The sequence below is a fragment of the Patagioenas fasciata genome, chromosome 12 (genome assembly GCF_037038585.1).
Source record: "Patagioenas fasciata isolate bPatFas1 chromosome 12, bPatFas1.hap1, whole genome shotgun sequence".
NCBI classification, from domain to species: domain Eukaryota; kingdom Metazoa; phylum Chordata; class Aves; order Columbiformes; family Columbidae; genus Patagioenas; species Patagioenas fasciata.
The window spans coordinates 5,298,106-5,316,846 of NC_092531.1; the positions used below are offsets into that span (position 1 = coordinate 5,298,106).

Consider the following 18,741-nt stretch of genomic DNA (forward strand, 5'->3'; position numbering starts at 1 on the left):
CTAGAAATGGCCTCACTTTCACGGACCCTCGTTCTCCTCATGGGTGACTTCAGCCACCCTGATACGTGCTGGTAGGACAACCCAGCAGGGTGTAAACAGTGCAGGAGGTCCCAGGAGAACATCAATGACAACTCCCTGACTCAAGTAATAGGGGAACCAACAGGAGAGGTGTTCTGCTGGACCTCAGACCCACCAACAAGGAGGAGCCTGTTGGGGATGTGAAGGTCAAATGCAGTGACGGTGAGATAGTAGAGTTCAGGATCCTGAGGACAAAAGTCAAGGTTTCATTGGACTTCAGGAGGGTGGACTTGGGTCTCTTTAGAGGTCTGCTCCAAACAGGCCCATGGGATAAGGCCCTGGAGGGATGAGAGGTCCAAGTAAGGGGGTTGATACTAAAGGGCCATCTCCTCCATGCTCACATGTTGCCCATCCCACCAAACAGTGAATCGCGTACAAATACCACGATGCTGCATGGATGAACAAGGAGCTCTTGGCGGAGCTCAGACTTAAAAAAGGAATGTACAGAAGGTGGAAGCAGGGAAGAGTAACCTGGGAGGAAAGTGGAGGCACCATCTGAGTATACAGGGGTGATGTAGGAAAGCCAGAGCCTACGTGGAATGAGACCTGGTAGGGAATGTCAAAGGTGACAGGAAGGGCTTTTGTAAGCAGCCAAGGAACAAAAGGCAGACTAAGGAGAATGGGCCCATTGCTGAGCAGGATGGGGGACCTGGTGGCACAGGGCATGGAAGAGGCTTGAGGTCCTGAATACTTCCTCACATCAGCCTTTACTAGCAGGACCGGTCTTTGGGAACATAGGGACTGGTCAGAGAATACTTAAACTGGAGGTACACCAGTCCATGGACCCTGGTGGGACGCACGAGGGCTGAGGGAGCCAGCAGGTGTTGTTGCTGAGCTGCTCTCCATCATCTTTGAAGGGTCTTGGAGAACAGGAGAGCCAGTGTCACCCCTGTCTTTGAAAAGGGACAAAAAGCTGGATCCAGGGAAGTACTCGCTGGTCATCCTCACCTCAGTCCCCAGGTGATGGATCAACTAATCCTGGAGACCATTTCCAAACACATGAAGGACATGAAGGTGATCAGGACGGATCAATAAGGGGAGGTGATGCTTGACTGAGACAATAACCCTCCGTGCTGAAAGGCTTGCCTTGGTAGGTGGGGGAGAGCAGCAGAATCTGGAGTATTGTGCCCAGTTGTGGCCCCTCGGTTCCAGAAGGACAGGGAACTGCTGGAGAGAGTCCAGCGCAGCCACCAAGATGCTGAAGGGAGTGGAGCATCTCCCGTGTGAGGAAAGGCTGAGGGAGCTGGGGCTCTGGAGCTGGAGAAGAGGAGACTGAGGGGGGACTCATTCCTGGGGATCAATATGGAAAGGGGCAGTGTCAGGAGGATGGAGCCAGGCTCTTCTGGGTGACAACCAGTGACAGGACAAGGGGCAATGGGTGCAAACTGGAACACAGGAGGTTCCACTGAAAGAGGAGAAGAAACTTGTTGGGGGTGAGGGTGTCAGAGCCTAGCCCAGGCTGCCCAGGGAGGTTGTGGAGTCTCCTTCTGTGCAGACATTCAAACCCGCCTGGACACCTTCCTGTGGAACCTCAGCTGGGTGTTCCTGCTCCATGGGGGGATTGCACTGGATGAGCTTTCCAGGTCCCCTCCCATCCCTGGCATCCTGTGATTCTGTGATATTGTCTGCCTTGACTTCAGTATGGCTTTTGGTGCTGTCTTCCACAGGATCCTCCTAGAGAAGCTGATAAGGTGTGGGCTGGTCAGCAGACAGCGAGGTGGGTTGGAAACCGGTTGAAATGATCGGCCCCGGGGTGGTGATCAGTGGTGTGATTTAGAGGCTGGTAATCAGTGGTGTACCTCAGGGGTCATCACTGGGTCCAGTCCTCTTCAGCATCTTCTTAATACTCCAGATGATGGGGCGGTACGTCCGCTAGGCAGGTGTGCTGCTCACATGAAGCTGGGAGGAGCGGCTGATGCACCAGAAGGTTGTGCTGATGTCCAGAGAGACATGGACAGGCTGGAGAAATGGGCCAGCAGGAACCTCATGAAGTTCAGCAGGGGAAGCGTGAAGTTCTGCCTCTGGGGAGGAACAATGTCTGCTGGGGGCCACCACACTGGGAGGCAGGGTTACAGAAAAGGCCCTGGGGTTCTGGTGACCACCAGGCTGACCATGCGCCAGCAGTGTGGCCTTGCTGCAAAGGTGGCAAATAGTCTCCAGCTGTGTTAGGGGGAGTGTTGGCAGATCTGGGGACGTGATCCTTCTCCTCAGCACTGCATCTCATCGGTGTATATAAATAGAGCGGGTGTGAAGAGGATGGAGCCAGGCTCTGTTCAGGGGTGCCCAGTGCCAGGACCAGAGGCCATGGGCACAAACTGAAACACAGGAGGTTCCCTCTGAACATATTTTGACTATGATGTTGACCAGGTTGCCCAGGGAGGTTCTGGAGTCACCATCCTTGGATGTATTAAACATGGTCCTGAGCAACTGGCTCTGGGTGACCCTACTTAAGGTTGGACCAGATGGACCCCAGAGGTCCCTTCCAACCTCAACCACTCTGTGACTGCCCTGTGGGTGGCAGCCGCTCATTAGTTTGGCATAAACCAGTCATGAAGCAAGAAGATAGTGATGGGGTCTGAGAGAGGCTGTTGGAAGGAGAGAGTGGATGAGTATCTGTGTATCTTCCTTCTGGAGTGAGAGGTGAAATCTTTGAGCTGGGGTTAGCTGGGTGGGCAGGAATCAGCTCTGCAGGGTGGAGGGAGGAGCAGAGGCTGGAGTGTTGCCATCACAAGAGGGGACACGTGCGGTGGAGCCTGAGGCGCTGTACTGGTGACCAGAAAGTGGGGATGTGAAAACTCGGCGTAATCCAGTGAGTAAATTCCAGCAGCTGGGAGCTTAGATGTTAAGTCGCAACATGGGAGGTAGAGCAACTCATTGGTGAGTGTGGTGAGTTGGGTCCATCATGGACCTCCATGGGCTGCAAGGGGAATCTCTACTCCACTGTGGACCTCCGTGGGCTGTGGGTGGATCTGTGCTCTACCATGGATCTCCATGGGCTGCAGGTGGATCTCCATGGGCTGCAGGTGGGTCTCTGCTCCACCATGAACCTCTGTGGGCTGCAGGTTGACTTCCGTGGGCTGCAGGTGGATCTCTGTTCTGCATGGACCTCCATGGGCTGCAGGTGGATCTCTGCTTCACCATGGACCTCCGTGGGCTGCAGGTGGGTCTCTGTTCCCCATGGACCTCCATGGGCTGCGGGTGGATCTCTCTTCTGCCATGGGTCTCCATGGGCTGCAAGTGGATCTCAGTTCTGACGTGGAGCTCCATGGGCTGCAGGTGGGTCTCTGCTCCACCATGAACCTCCATGGGCTGCGAGTGGGTCTCTGCTCCACCATGGACCTCCATGGGCTGCGAGTGGGTCTCTGCTCCACCATGAACCTTCATGGGCTGTGGGTGGATCTCTGCTCCACCATGGACCTCCATGGGCTGCAGGTGGATCTCTGCTCCACCATGGACCTCCATGGGCTGTGGGTGGATCTCTGTTCCACCATGGATGTCCATGGGCTGCAGGTGGATCTCTGCTCCACCATGAACCTCCATGGGCTGTGGGTGGATCTCTGCTCCACCATGAACCTCCATGGGCTGCGGGTGGATCTCTGCTCCACCATGGACCTCCATGGGCTGTGGGTGGATCTCTGCTCCACCATGAACCTCCATGGGCTGTGGGTTGATCTCTGCTCCACCATGAACCTCCATGGGCTGTGGGTGGATCTCTGCTCCACCATGAACCTCCATGGGCTGTGGGTGGATCTCTGCTCCACCATGGACCTCCATGGGCTGCGGGTGGATCTCTGTTCTGCATGGACCTCCATGGGCTGCAGGTGTATCTCTGCTCCACCATGGACCTCCATGGGCTGCAGGTGTATCTCTGCTCCACCATTGACCTCCATGGGCTGCAGGTGTATCTCTGCTCCACCATTGACCTCCATGGGCTGCAGGCCATGGGCTGTGGGTGGGTCTCTGTTCCACCATGGATCTCCATGGGCTGCAGGTGGGTCTCTGTTCCACCATGGATCTCCATGGGCTGCAGGTGGATCTCTGTTCTGCATGGATCTCCATGGGCTGCAGGTGGCTCTCTGCTCCACCATGGATGTCCATGGGCTGCAGGTGGGTCTCCATGGGCTGCAGGTGGGTCTCTGTTCCACCCTGGATCTCCATGAGCTGCAGGTGGATCTCTGTTCCGCATGGATCTCCATGGGCTGCGGGTGGATCTCTGTTCCGCCATGGGTCTCCATGTGCTGCAGGCCACGGGCTGTGGGTGGGTCTCTGCTCCACCATGGATCTCCATGGGCTGCAGGTGAGTCTCTGCTCCACCATGGACCTCCGTGGGCTGCAGGTGGGTCTCCATGGGCTGCAGGTGGGTCTCTGTTCCCCATGGATCTCCATGGGCTGCGGGTGGATCTCTGTTCCGCCATGGGTCTCCATGTGCTGCAGGCCATGGGCTGCAGGTGGGTCTCTGCTCCACCATGGATCTCCATGGGCTGCAGGTGGGTCTCTGTTCCACCATGGATCTCCATGGGCTGCAGGTGGATCTCTGCTCCACCATGGACATCCATGGGCTGCAGGTGGGTCTCTGTTCCGCATGGATCTCCATGGGCTGCGGGTGGATCTCTGTTCCGCTATGGGTCTCCATGGGCTGCAGGCCACGGGCTGTGGGTGGGTCTCTGCTCCACCATGGATCTCCATGGGCTGCAGGTGAGTCTCTGCTCCACCATGGACCTCCGTGGGCTGCAGGTGGGTCTCCATGGGCTGCAGGTGGGTCTCTGTTCCCCATGGATCTCCATGGGCTGCGGGTGGATCTCTGTTCCGCCATGGGTCTCCATGTGCTGCAGGCCATGGGCTGTGGGTGGGTCTCTGCTCCACCATGGATCTCCATGGGCTGCAGGTGGGTCTCTGTTCCACCATGGATCTCCATGGGCTGCAGGTGGATCTCTGCTCCACCATGGACATCCATGGGCTGCAGGTGGGTCTCTGTTCCGCATGGATCTCCATGGGCTGCGGGTGGATCTCTGTTCCGCTATGGGTCTCCATGGGCTGCAGGCCACGGGCTGTGGGTGGGTCTCTGCTCCACCATGGATCTCCATGGGCTGCAGGTGAGTCTCTGCTCCACCATGGACCTCCGTGGGCTGCAGGTGGGTCTCCATGGGCTGCAGGTGGGTCTCTGTTCCACCCTGGATCTCCATGAGCTGCAGGTGGATCTCTGTTCTGCATGGATCTCCATGGGCTGCAGGTGGATCTCTGTTCTGCATGGATCTCCATGGGCTGCAGGTGGGTCTCTCCTCCACCATGGACCTCTTTGGAGGTGGCTGGAGCTGGTTCTATCTGACATGGGGGCAGCTTCTGGTGTCTTCTCCCAGAGGCCACCCCTGCAGCCCCTATCCCCAAAACCTTGCCCTGTAAACCTAATCAAGTGGGTTAGAAGAAAAGATGTGGAAACTGAAATTCTCAAAATGACAACTGATAAAGAAATTGCAGCTCCTAAAGAGAAAAGAGCTGCAGACAGAAACTTCAGGGTTAAGCTCACTTGATGCGACATTGTCTAAGTTGGGTAAGTGTATAGGAGTTAATTAGGATAAAATGTCTACATTAGGGTTGTACTTAACTGCTACCCCAACCAGTGCGTTCCGGTTTCAGTGTTGAGTAAGATTGTTCTTCTTAAAATTAATAATCTCAAGTGTTTATTGTGGGAATTTTTTCATCTATAATTCAAACAAGCTAAAGCGATGATGCCAGTTCATTTGAGGAGCGTAGTTTAGTTATCACGATGACACAGAGGAAAAGTTCTGCTCACACGGGTCAGGTTTTGTGTCGCCGCGTTGTCAAGCGGAGCGTTGAAATGAACCAAATGAAAAATAATCCTCTGACCGGCTGCATCTCGGCTCTGGTGGAGCTAATGTGAAGTTGAACGTTAACTTTAAGTAGGAATTTGCTACTGATTGGTTTTTTTAATAGCAGAAGCATCCTGCTAACCCCAAACCTGCAGCTTTGCCTCAAATTAAAGCTCCCACCAGGCTGGATTTGAGCAGAATTGGGAGGTTGGGGCATCGCTTGTGGGGGGATTTTTGGTTTGAAGATGTAAAGGACAAGTGCTCTTTAAAACCTTTACATTCCAAAAATGTAATTTCTGTTTCACTTTGAGTCCTTAGAGTTCTTTTTAATTTAGTGATTATTAGGCTTATGAGTCTTTTTCCTAGCCTTAGGGTCGGTCGGTGTAGCTCCGTGTTTTAAGCAGAAACTACATGATGATCATATCAAGGACCCTTGTAGTCTGGGGGCATCTCATTAATAGACGTGAACTTCATCAGCATCACTGAACTCTCTGTAATGGTGGAGACTCTAAAACTGACGGAAAGTTTCTTTGCTTGTGCCGAAAGTGAAGTTTTGTGCTGCGGGTTCGTCTTTCGGTGATGGGATCGTGTCCTCGCTGCTCAGGGGCTGTATCGGGGTGAGAAAATGGGAATTCTGCGGTGACACCAGTGCGGAAGGTGGGAGCCCGTCCTAGATCGGGGGTGCTGTGCACTGCCAGCATTCAGGAGAAAATCCATCACAAACGGATCAAATTTGACGCCGAGTTGCGTCATCAATCCTTGCAATGAAACGGCAAAGTTAACGATGCAGCATCTGGCTGGAGGGCCGGGCCCAGGGAGTGCTGGTGAATGGGGCTGCGTCCAGCTGGTGGCAACTCAGTAGTGGTGTTCCCAGGGTCAGTGCTGGGTCCAGTCCTGTTTAACATCTTCATTGATGATTTAGATGAGGGGATTGAGACCATCATCAGCAAATTTGCTGATGACACCAAGCTGGGAGGGAGTGTGGCCCTGCTGGAAGGCAGGAGGGCTCTGCAGAGGGATCTGGATAGACTGGAAAAATGGGCCGATTCCAATGGGATGAAGTTCACCAAGGCCAAGGGCCGGGTCCTGTGCTTTGGCCACAACAACCCCCTGCAGCGCTCCAGGCTGACACAGAGTGGCTGGAGAGCAGTCAGGCAGAAAGGGACCTGGGGGGACTAATGGACAGGAAGCTCAACAGGAGCCAACAGTGTGCCCAGGTGGCCAAGAAGGCCAATGGTGTCCTGTCCTGTATCCAAACCAGCGTGGTCAGCGGGACAAGGGCAGTGATCCTTCCCCTGTGCTCTGCATTGGGGAGGCCACACCTGGAGTATTGTGTTCAGTTCTGGGCCCCTCAGCTCAGGAAAGAGATGGAAGTGCTGGAGCGGGTCCAGAGAAGAGCAACAAGACTGGGGAAGGGACTTGAGCACAAGCCCTATGGGGAGAGGCTGAGGGAGCTGGGCTTGTTCAGTCTGGAGCAGAGGAGGCTTAGAGGTGAGCTCAGCACTCTCTAGAACGACCTGAAGGGCAGTTCTAGCCAGGGGGGATTGGGCTCTTCTCCCAGGCAGTCAGCAATAGGACAAGGGGGCAGGGGCTTCAACTCTGCCAGGGGAAATTGAGGCTGGAGATGAGAAAGCAATTCTGTGCAGAGAGAGTGGTCAGCATTGGAATGGCTGCCCAGGGAGGTGCTGGACTCACCGGCCATGGAGGTTTGTAAACTGAAATTGGCCATGGCACTTAGTGCCGTGATCTGGTCAATGGACTGGAGTTGGACCAAGGGTTGGACTGGATGATCTCTGAGGGCTCTTCCAACCCAGTCCATTCTGTGATCTGCAGGTTCCTCCCAGAGCAAAACTGTGTTAACGATCAACTCCCTCATTTGCAAACACCTCTGTGGCTACAGGGTTGGGTTTAATAGATGAACTTTTATGTTTTTTTAGCCTTCACTCTACTTCAGTGAGTATTTCTTTTTCCTCTTCTGAAGAAGCTAATGAGTAAAAATGGGAGGAAAATCAAGTGTTCTGGAGCAGCTGAGCTTCTGAGCATTTTTGTGTGTGCGAATGTGACTTCTGGAAGAAAAGCCCCAATGAAATGTGGCAGGCAACCCAGAATGAAAGAAAACTTGTAATAAATAACTCTTGATTAAAGTGTAGGTTATGGGAGTATATGAAAAACACAGACATTACACAACTCAAAATCATATCCTGGTAACACGCTTGAGAAATAACTGACTAATGAATGTCTGAAATTGCTGCCAGACTCCTTTGAAAAGTCACGGAAAACTGGGAGAGAGATAAAAATGTGACATCTGGAACCAAGTTACAATTTCCCCTGCTAAGCACAAGAGTTGCAGAAAGAAAATCCAAGACGAAGCTGCCCGTGGGGAGCCCTTTTTCCTGATAAACGCAGCAGTTTCTGCCCTAAAACAGCCGAGCCGACCCTCCTCAACCCCCCGGGCAGGATTTGCTGGCCTCCTCTTAAGAAAAGGATGAGCATAAAAATGCTGGTTGTAATTTTTTCCATCCGCTGAACCTTTTCCAGCTCTGTTGCGTTTCGTGGCCGATTCGATGGAGCGACACAGCCCGTTGTGTTGTCACTCATTGGGTTCTTCGCGGTTGGCCCTTATCTGTAACACTGAATGACTGGGTTATCATCACCAATCTTCGCCGTTTCGCTGCTCGTTTCCCTTTCCCAGATATTTTGAGGCTATTTTGAAGCGCCCAAACCCCAGCAGAAATTCCTGGGACCTTCCACCATCAAATACCAACCGCTTTTTCCTTCCTTCTACTTATTTAACCATCCTCTCTTCCACCACTGCGCCTTCGTTTCCTTAACGTCCCTTAGCAAAAGGGCGTCACAAAACCATTTCAGCTCTTCGTTACCCCCACAGTTTTTGACTCCTGAAGCGCTCGGACAGGTTTGTGAGCCAAGAAGAGCGAAGCCACGTTGGCTTTTCCCAAGTACAGCGGTAACGCTGCTTAAAGACGCCGCTTTTCCTTATTCTTCCTGATTTATCCCCGTGACTCATCGCTCTTTGTTATAGTTCACTCCCTCACTCCTTGTCTCTTCCACGAGACAACCTGAACTTGGAGCCCTGGGCTGTTGTTTTGTGCCCCCCCTGCAGAACCTTCCAGCTCCTCCGCCCGCAATAAATTCACTTCGCCTTCTCCTCACTCAGTCTTGCTTTTTATTTGTATTATTTTTATTGTCGTGCGCATGCAGTCTCTGGCTGGCATCCTCATCTTGCCGAGCCTGAAGAAGACAACCGCTAGATTTCATCCCCCTAAGCATTTTTGCTGTATTTTAGCTCATTTTTGGTCCGTGCTGAGCCTTTCATGTAGTGACGGGAGTCGCTGCTCCTCAGCCGTGGAGCCCATTAAATATCGGGCAATTTGGGCCTACGCGGCAGTGAAAATTCAAGCTTTTAGCATGTGCCGGTTGCCTTTGGGTACCACATGCTCAGTCCCAAACTGCCTCTTTGCAGACTTAAAATCCAAACTAAATTGGCTTTGACAAGGCAGGATCTGGAGAGAAAATGTTTCTCGCCAAGCTAAAAGGGCAAAGGTGCTTTTAACTTGTGGTTTTGCTGAGTCCGCCTTAAATCCCAGGGCGGGATCAAAGTGAGTCCTGTTTTAACAACCCCAAGAAGTTAAATTTCCCAGCACAAATTGAAACCTGGTTAGAAAAAAAATACCATAAACCACAGTAAACTGCCCTGAACCTTAATTTGCTCTTGTAGCTCTTACTTGAAGATTTGGGAGAGCTCTGGAGGATTTAAGGCCCCGCTTGGCTTCTCACATTTGTGTTCCCCGCTTTCGCGTCCCCGTTTATTTGAATTGCGTTTGGGTGCATTCATGGGTCCTACAATCCAGTTTCTTTCCTGGGGAAACCTTTTCCCTAAGCTTAAGTTGCAACACGTCCCAAATTACTTGTCCGAGGCTTTTGATGCGTTTGGCACTTTCTGTGGTTTCCTCCTTCAAAAGCCCAACTTCTCTTCCCCCCCACACACCCCAAACGTGCCAAGCCGAGTGCTGTGACCTTCCCTCCAGCAGCCTGACCCCCTCATGGAGCAACTTTGGGGCGTCATCCCCCGATAACCGCGGAGTGCGGAGTCTGTGGCCCGCAGCTCCGGAGGCAGCGGCCATGAGGCCTGTGCCTGCTCACACAGCGGCGCCCAGGCCTTCCCTCCTGAGATACGTGTGCTCCGGGCTCTGTTTAGAGCTCCAGGGCCTGGTACCCGTATGCACAGCAGACTTTGGGAATTTTCAGTCTTTCTGGAAACAAATCCTCAGGAAAATAATGTGAGGGAGTAGAGCAGCAGGAGGGCCGGCTGGAGCTGGTACCTGCGCAGAGGCGCAGCCTGAGCGCAGGAAACCGCAGACCTTTATATCTTTAGAGGCCATTCGCACCACCACCCCGTCCAATAGCAACGTTTCACCACTAGATCCCTTTGCTCCCCGTCCGGCCTTTTTTCTCTGACTCCACACAGGCCGTTGTTTTGTTCAGCTGCAGACGTTGTTTCTGGTCCGTGGCCTTGCAGGTACTGTTTGATATAAATAAATCCTTTCTTCTCAGCAAAGTGTGAAACAGGCCCCGTTTTGCAGATGTCTGTGCTGTCTCTGCATTAGCCTTGGGTCGTTGTTTTCCCGGTCAGCACAAAATAGGCCTTATCTTATAAGTGTTCGGTGTAGTTTCTTTTGTTAAATACGAGCAGGACTTTATAGCTTAAAATTTTAGCAAATCCAGCTTACCAAGTAACATAAAGCAAAGAGTATATTAAAAATCATAGAACCTTATATCTCTGAATAATCCATTACATTCGGTGTGTATCTGCTTAAGCTGAATTATTAATATTGAACTTGAATTGGGCTCATCCACTGACCTGTGAGTAGTAAAACCGTTGCCATACAGCTCACTTATATAGTGGGGAGAGCTCAAAGTGGCTCATCCAGGCTGTTGTATTTATAGAATGAAGCGGTTGGATTTGCTTACATGCCAAATAAATGGTGCTTCTTGTGCAAAGCTGCATTAATAGTAAGTGTGGCCCTTCTAAGAGTGGGGTAAAAATGCGTATTTTATAAAGGTTGCAGAAACAGGGGGAGAAAAGTCTTTGAGTCACTTGTAGTCATCGGGAAGTTCCTACGAGGGTGTCGTGGCACACATGCTTTGCGGCCTTTGGAAGCTGAGATTTCATCTGGTCCAAGGAGGTTTCAGAGGAGGCACAGCTGGTTTTGGGGTCGCTGCTGCGCGCTGGGGCTGCGCTGCCTGCGGCGGGAACGGGGTAGAATGGAGTTCTTTCTGCTTTTCGGGGGGTGATTTTGGTGCGGGGTGGGGGCTTGTTGAGAAAAGCGCTTTCCTCCTGAAGTGCCCTAATGCTGTAATGCAAGCAGAGACCAAGCGAAAAACCTTCAGAGATAAGAGGTGAAAGATTTTGTTTTCCTTTCTTAGGGGAAAACAGGGAAATAAACCACAGAGGTCTAGGAACGGCTGCTGGCATTGGGAGTGGCTAATTGTGGAAGTTGTTGGGGGTTTTGGGGGAAAAGGCGTAAAGGAGACAAGCTGAGGTGCTTTGTAGAGTTAACACTAATCCTAGAGAAATGGAAACAGCCTCTGGTTGTGCCAGGGGAGGTTCAGATTGGATATTAGGAACAATTTCTTCCCCAAAGGGCTGTGGGGCATTGGAACAGGCTGCCCAGGGTGTGCTGGAGTCACCATCCCTGGAGGGGTTGAAAAGGCGTTTAGATGAGGTTCTCAGGACGTGGGTTGGTGCTAGAGTTGGGTTGTGGTTGGACTCGACAATCCTGAGGGTCTCTTCACTGAAATGTGATTCTGTTCTATGTAACCTGCAAGTTTTCTGGGCTGAACTGGGGGCCGGGGAGTGGGGAAAAGGCAAAAAAAGCATAAATAACAAATAAACCCTTTTTTCCATCAGACGTGCCAGGTGTGCCAGATGATGCTGCCCAACCAGTGCAGTTTCTGCGCTCACCAGCGGATCCACGCGCACAAGTCCCCGTACTGCTGCCCCGAGTGCGGCGCCGTCTGCCGCTCCGCGTACTTCCAGACGCACGTCAGGGAGAACTGCCTGCACTACTCACGCAAGGTTGGATTCAGGTTCGTGCGGCTCCGGAGAAACCAAAGAGGAACGGCTAAGTGGATTTCAGAGGTTTCTGAGAGTGGAAATTATTTTCGGGCAGGTTTCAGCTGGAAGGTGCTCGTGTTGACTTCAAGTTGCAGACGGGTATCTCAGTCTTGATATTTTCACAGAATGTGAGGGGTTGGAAGGGCCCTGGAAAGCTCATCCAGTGCAATCCCCCCATGGAGCAGGAACACCCAGCTGAGGTTCCACAGGAAGGTGTCCAGGCGGGTTTGAATGGCTGCACAGAAGGAGACTCCACAACCTCCCTGGGCAGCCTGGGCCAGGCTCTGACACCCTCACCCCCAACAAGTTTCTTCTCCTCTTTCAGTGGAACCTCCTGTGTTCCAGTTTGCACCCATTGCCCCTTGTCCTGTCACTGGTTGTCACCCAGAAGAGCCTGGCTCCATCCTCCTGACACTGCCCCTTTCCATATTGATCCCCATGAATGAGTCCCCCGTCAGTCTCCTCTTGTCCAGCTCCAGAGCCCCAGCTCCCTCAGCCTTTCCTCACACGGCAGATGCTCCACTCCCTTCAGCATCTTGGTGGCTGCGCTGGACTCTCTGCAGCAGTTCCCTGTCCTTCTGGAACTGAGGGGCCACAACTGGACACAAGATTCCAGGTGTGGTCTCCCCAGGGCAGAGCAGAGGGGCAGGAGAACCTCTCTGACCTACTGACCACCCCCTTCTAACCCACCCCAGGTACCATTGGCTTCCTGGCCACAAGGGCCCAGTGCTGGCTCATGGTCACCCTGCTGTCCCCAGGTCCCTTTCCCCTACACTGCTTTTATTTTCAGCAAACAGATTGCAGACCTTAATCCTCTAAATCTCTGTAAGATCTGCGTCAGTTCTAATGGACTGAGGGATGTGTGCATTCACAAGGCCATACATTATTTTCTCGTGTGCCCCTACAAGTCTCCAAACAGTCCTCGTTAGCTGAGACAGACAGACCGAGGAAGGCTCCTGAGGTTCTGGATATACGTTCATCATCTTTTTTCCAACCAAATTGGTTGCTTTAATCAAAGACATCACTTTTCCCTACAAACCTTTCCTCCTCGGCGTGTTGAGGTCACCTCAGCCCCAGCACAGCTCTTAATATGGTTTGCTTGGGAGATGAGTGACAGACGAGCTGGCCCTTTAAGATGCCTTGAAGTTCTGGTTTTTCTCTGATTGCCATTAGATACTTTGAAATTTCAAATTAACGGGGCAGTTTCTGCTCTCGAAGCTGTTCTGTTGAGGTGTCTGCAAATTCAGGAAGCTCCGCTGTGCGGTTTGGTCTGAAATCCCACTTAGGTTTTCAAGGGCTTTTTCTTTCAGCCGTGAAGACAAGAGACGCATAACAAACTGATTCTGAATTTAATTATATACAGATAAGATTGTTTATTTGATGTGGGATGTGATTTGAGGGGGCACAGCCCACAACAAAGAATTAATTCCATTGCAAATGAAGTGGCTGCGATACTCGGGCTGTTTGAAAATGAGAGAAGGGGGAAAGCTGGAAAAAGAAACAAACATGTTTTCCCTGAGATGGAAAAATGGGAATGGAGTAGATGTCAGAAACTAACCACAGGTTTAGTGCAGTTCTTTGGACTTCACCGAGAATTTGGTCCTGACTCTTTACTGGTATTTTTAAACACATTATTCATTGCAGGGGTATGACAGGAATATCTTCACGATGCCTTAATCCTTGTCAGCAACAGGAGCTTCCATCCATCTACCGGTGTCATTAGCAAATATCTGCTTTCTGTGCCAGAGACATTACTAAGATCCAAACTAAGAGCTCAAGAATGATACTTACGGATCTTTTAGGCTTCTCTAGAAGCTGAATTTCTTTAACTTCTCCTCTAATTGGCATCTGCTCCGGCTCATCTGTGAAAAGCGAGTCCAGCAGACGGGTGAACGTGCCATCCTTGTCCTGCCGATGTCATCGGCATCGCCGAAAACCAAAGAGATAAATCTGAACTGTAGAACCATATCTAGATAATCCGTGGCATCTGCCCTGCGGCCACGGAGAGGCTTCTTTTCTTTCACTTTTGTTACTCGAAGAGCTGAAAAGCCGAGGAGTTCTTTTAAATCCTTCCCAGGATCAGCTCGACTTTTGCCGCTTCTCACTATATCCCTGTTCTCCTTGAATTTCTGATGCATAGGTTTGGGTTTGGTTTTGTGAGCAGTCCTTATTCTGTGTCCTTTTCTGCTGATACCCCCATGCATTCAATGACGTTCGGAGTAAGATTGTTTTGAGTTACATAGAATCCCAGAATCCCAGAATGTGAGGGGTTGGAAGGGCCCTGGAAAGCTCATCCAGTGCAATCCCCCCATGGAGCAGGAACACCCAGCTGAGGTTCCACAGGAAGGTGTCCAGGCGGGTTTGAATGTCTGCACAGAAGGAGACTCCACAACCTCCCTGGGCAGCCTGGGCCAGGCTCTGACACCCTCACCCCCAACAAGTTTCTTCTCAGATTTAAGTGGAACCTCCTGTGTTCCAGTTTGTACGCATTGCCCCTTGTCCTATCATTGGTTGTCACCATTTTACACTGAAAATGAGAAAGGTGTTCTGCAGGTAAAAATTAAAATCAACAAGCGTGTCCTAAACGCTCCTTCCCAAGTGTGACCGAGCACCTTCTGGCTGTCCCGCTGCTGTTTTCCCGTTTTCCTGCTCTGGAGAGCTGAGGGGCTGGAAGGTGACGGCAAAAGAAACATTCCGAGGGTTAAGTCAACATCTTGTAGCTTTATCTTCTCTCACAAGAGCTTTCCAGGACTTTGACTCTGCTCCTCCTTGCCCTGGGGCTGCCAAGAGGCTGCTCCGGCAAATGATTCCCTGGTGCCAGGGAGACCACAGCGGAATTCGCAGTTTGCAGGAGTTAGATGGCAAGCTTCTGACATCCTCCATCCACTTTGTTCTGCTAATTAGTTTACTTCATCAAAACCATCCTCCTGGCACTGGGATTCTTGATTAAAAGTGGCTGTTGGTTAAACTTCCGTTTACTGTAAATCAAATTAACTCGTGATCATTTGACCCTGAATTACTACTTAATTCATCCCTAAGTGTATAAGAAGTACTCACTGAACGTAACGCAGAACCAGCTCTAGGAAGTTTGAGGGGTGTTTCTGGAAGAAGCTTGTTGGATATTCCTGGATATACCAGCCAGGCTTTACTGACAGGATTAGCATTTGTTCTTTCATCTTTACCTGGGAATTTATTCCTCCATAATAACACTGTTCCCGGTGTTACTGTAATAGAAAATCTCTCCCTGTCTCACGTGAACAAGGCTCAAAGGCAGAGCCACCTGAACAGAGTATTTTCCTGCGTCCCCAAAGACAACAGCAGCTGTCACCAGCGCTTCCCTCTCTCCATTTCACAAAACAGCATTTCTGTGTATATTTTGGGGGTTTGGCTCCTCGAGGTTGGCTTCTGCCGAACGTCTTTTGAAGTGTAACTTCAAAGCACAGGCTCGTTTCCTCAGCGCCGTCGGGAGGCCGGGTCGGAGGGAAGGATCGTCCGACGGCTTCTTTGGTTTTGATACGGGCTTGGAGCTCTTCCAGCAGCTCCATAGCTGCGCTCCATCTGCCACGGCGGCGTCCGCGCCGCGGCACAAGCCCTAATTAGCGCCACAGGCAAAGGGCAAACCTCAGCAAGAAGGAAAACGGTGTTTTCAGGGCGGCTTAGCTGCGGGCTCACCGAGGGGGAGATCCCTGGAGCGTCCCGCATCCTCCTGGCTCCACACGCAACTTCTGCTGCTCTTTATTTCTCCTCCCGGAGCATCCCCCCAGATCCCAGACAAGCGCTTTCCAGGCAACACCTGTGTCTTAATGATTTTAATGAGCTTAATCAGTTCCTTGGGTGATTCTGTTGCTGTTTTGAGTATCTTTGCTGTCACTGTCGTTATTTTCTAGCGCTTAGTGGAGTAAGAGAAGCAATAGTACATGGTAACTGAAGATTTCCTGTTTGGTTTGTACTGGGGACCAACTGGCATTTCTCCTTCTTCTTGCTATGCAGAGATCTTAACAAAAACCTTTACTTTAGTTCTTCACTTGTACCTGTGGTGGAATTGGCTTTCACAGATGGCATTTTGCTGAACTGCCTCTTCCTTTCTTCTTTCTGGGTTGTTTTAATCTTGGAAGGCTTCTTCTATAGATCTTGTTTGCTTGGCGCTGCCATCTAGTTCTGGGATCTGCCCAGTTTGTGAATTCCTGTATTGTGTCCCCCATTCACTCTTCCACGTTGCTATTGAAGAGACTAAAGAGGTCCCACCTGGTGCTCACCTCTGTAACTTGGCTCTTTCTTGCTGTGTCCCCAGGTGCATCCATTGCGGAGTCGTCTTCATGACCCTCGCCCTGCTCAAAGTCCACATCCACGAGAAGCACTGCGAAGTCTTCCACAAGTGTTCCTTCTGCCCCATGGCCTTCAAGTCGGCTGACAGCACCACGGCCCACATGAGCAGCCAGCACCCGGCAGAGCCTCACAAGACTACTCAGTAAGTACTGTGGCTTTCGCTTTTCTTCTCCTTTGCTGGGTAGCTCCAGGATTCCCCCTTTCCCTCATGATTTTCACAGAACCACAGGATGTCAGGGATGGGAGGGGACCTGGAAAGCTCATCCAGTGCAATCCCCCCATGGAGCAGGAACACCCAGCTGAGGTTCCACAGGAAGGTGTCCAGGCGGGTTTGAATGTCTGCACAGAAGGAGACTCCACAACCTCCCTGGGCAGCCTGGGCCAGGCTCTGACACCCTCACCCCCAACAAGTTTCTTCTCCTCTTTCAGTGGAACCTCCTGTGTTCCAGTTTGCACCCATTGCCCCTTGTCCTGTCACTGGTTGTCACCCAGAAGAGCCTGGCTCCATCCTCTTGACACTGCCCCTTTCCATATTGATCCCCAGGAATGAGTCCCCCCTCAGTCTCCTCTTCTCCAGCTCCAGAGCCCCAGCTCCCTCAGCCTTTCCTCACACGGGAGATGCTCCACTCCCTTCAGCATCTTGGTGGCTGCGCTGGACTCTCTGCAGCAGTTCCCTGTCCTTCTGGAACTGAGGGGCCACAACTGGACACAGTATTCCAGGTGTGGTCTCCCCAGGGCAGAGCAGAGGGGCAGGAGAACCTCTCTGACCTACTGACCACCCCCTTCTAACCCACCCCAGGTCCCATTGGCCTTCCTGGCCACAAGGGCCCAGTGCTGGCTCACGCTCACCCTGCTGTCCCCAGGACCCCCAGGTCCCTTTCCCCTACACTGCTCTCTAATAGGTCATTCCCCAACTTACACTGGAACCTGGGGTTGTTCCTGCCCACATTCAAGACTCTACACTTGCCCTTGTTCTATTTCATTACATTTTTCCCTGCCCAACTCTCCAGCCTGTCCAGGTCTCTTATGGCAGCACAGCTTCCAGTGTCAGCCACTCCTCCCAGCCTGGTGTCATCAGTAACTTGCTGACAGTCACTCTATTCCCTCGCCCAAATCACTGATGAACATACTGAGTATATATTTTTTTCTGGTTTTGGTTTCTTTCCTCCTATGAGAAGATCTGTCTGCTGGGGGGTCCGTTCCGAGCCACAGCGTGCTCTGCCCGCTACGAACGTGGTCTCCCGGGTAGGAGGAGAAGAGCTTGGGCAGGGAAGAGCTATTCAGCTCTTCACAGAATCACAGAACAGTTGGGGTTGTAAGGAACCTCTGGAGATCATCCAGTCCAACCCACCTGCTAAAGTAGGGTCACCAGAGCAGATAAAGCAGATCCCTAAAAGGTTCTTAATAGTCGCCTGTTTATCCAGCAGTGCCCACCCTGGCACCTCTTGGCAGATGGTTCCAGAGCAGCCGCAGCCTCTGGCACTCACAGAGCGTTACTCCCAAAAATCACTAGAGAGGAACCTCCTGGTTTTTCCACCCTTCACTTTCCCCTCCAAGGTTTGATCTAGTGCTGAAAATATGTGTGTTAAGAGAGGAACGGGGGAAAGGTGGGATGGAAAGTGAAGATACTTCGAGTTTGCTCCCGTCTGTCCGCGCTTAGCGACACGCACACGTAGGTAGTTAAGCGTATGCATAGAAGTAAACTTATATTTAGAAAGCTGTGGTATGTCCCCGAGGCGTTGTGTTGTTCTTCCCAGTTGCGCTGGTGGTTCAGCTGTCCTTGGGTGCGTGTTGACAACACACGGAGAGTGCAGCCCTCCCGAAATTGCCGAGGTAACTTTTTCCGCTGTCTTCTTGAGATAACACAGAGAGACTGAGTTTCCCTTGTTTTGAATCATTCCAGGGTGATCTACAAATGCTCTTGCGAGACGGTCTTTAACAAGAAGAAGCTGCTCCAAGAGCACTTCGAGCAGAACACCAGCAAGTTGTTAGTAGGGGTGTTTAAGTGCCCGCAGTGTCAGCTGGTCTATATGCAGAAACAGCAGCTAATGCAGCACGTTAAGGTACGTAACTCCCGCCGCCTGTTGGTACGAGCTCCTGTTTTTGGAGCTCGCAGTTCGCATCAGCTGCGTGAGGAAATTGGTTGAAGAATTGGAAGGTTCTTGAGCAACACGTTAGTAGAAAAATGGATTACAGTGGTTTGCAGTATTATCTGGAAACATCAGTGGAGTATTTTGTGTTAGTTGGTAGTAATTCAGGTGGTTACGTTCATCTATATGTAATTTTACATTATGACAAGGAGTAAATCTTTTTGATTTTTAGCTGTTCTATATTAAACCCAAGGGTCTGATTAAATCAGGGCGGGAGATTGAT

General features: G+C 51.5%; 1 protein-coding gene across 1 annotated transcript in view; it reads left to right on the top strand.

The window, feature by feature from the left end:
• ZNF592 (zinc finger protein 592) overlaps nucleotides 1-18,741 on the top strand; it is a 42,426-nt gene that overhangs the window by 13,110 nt on the left and 10,575 nt on the right. The window contains exons 4-6 of the mRNA XM_065847080.2: nucleotides 11,836-12,014; nucleotides 16,334-16,510; nucleotides 18,272-18,431. Of these exons, the coding sequence (XP_065703152.2) occupies nucleotides 11,836-12,014; nucleotides 16,334-16,510; nucleotides 18,272-18,431 (516 nt within the window). The remainder of the gene's footprint in view (nucleotides 1-11,835; nucleotides 12,015-16,333; nucleotides 16,511-18,271; nucleotides 18,432-18,741) is intronic.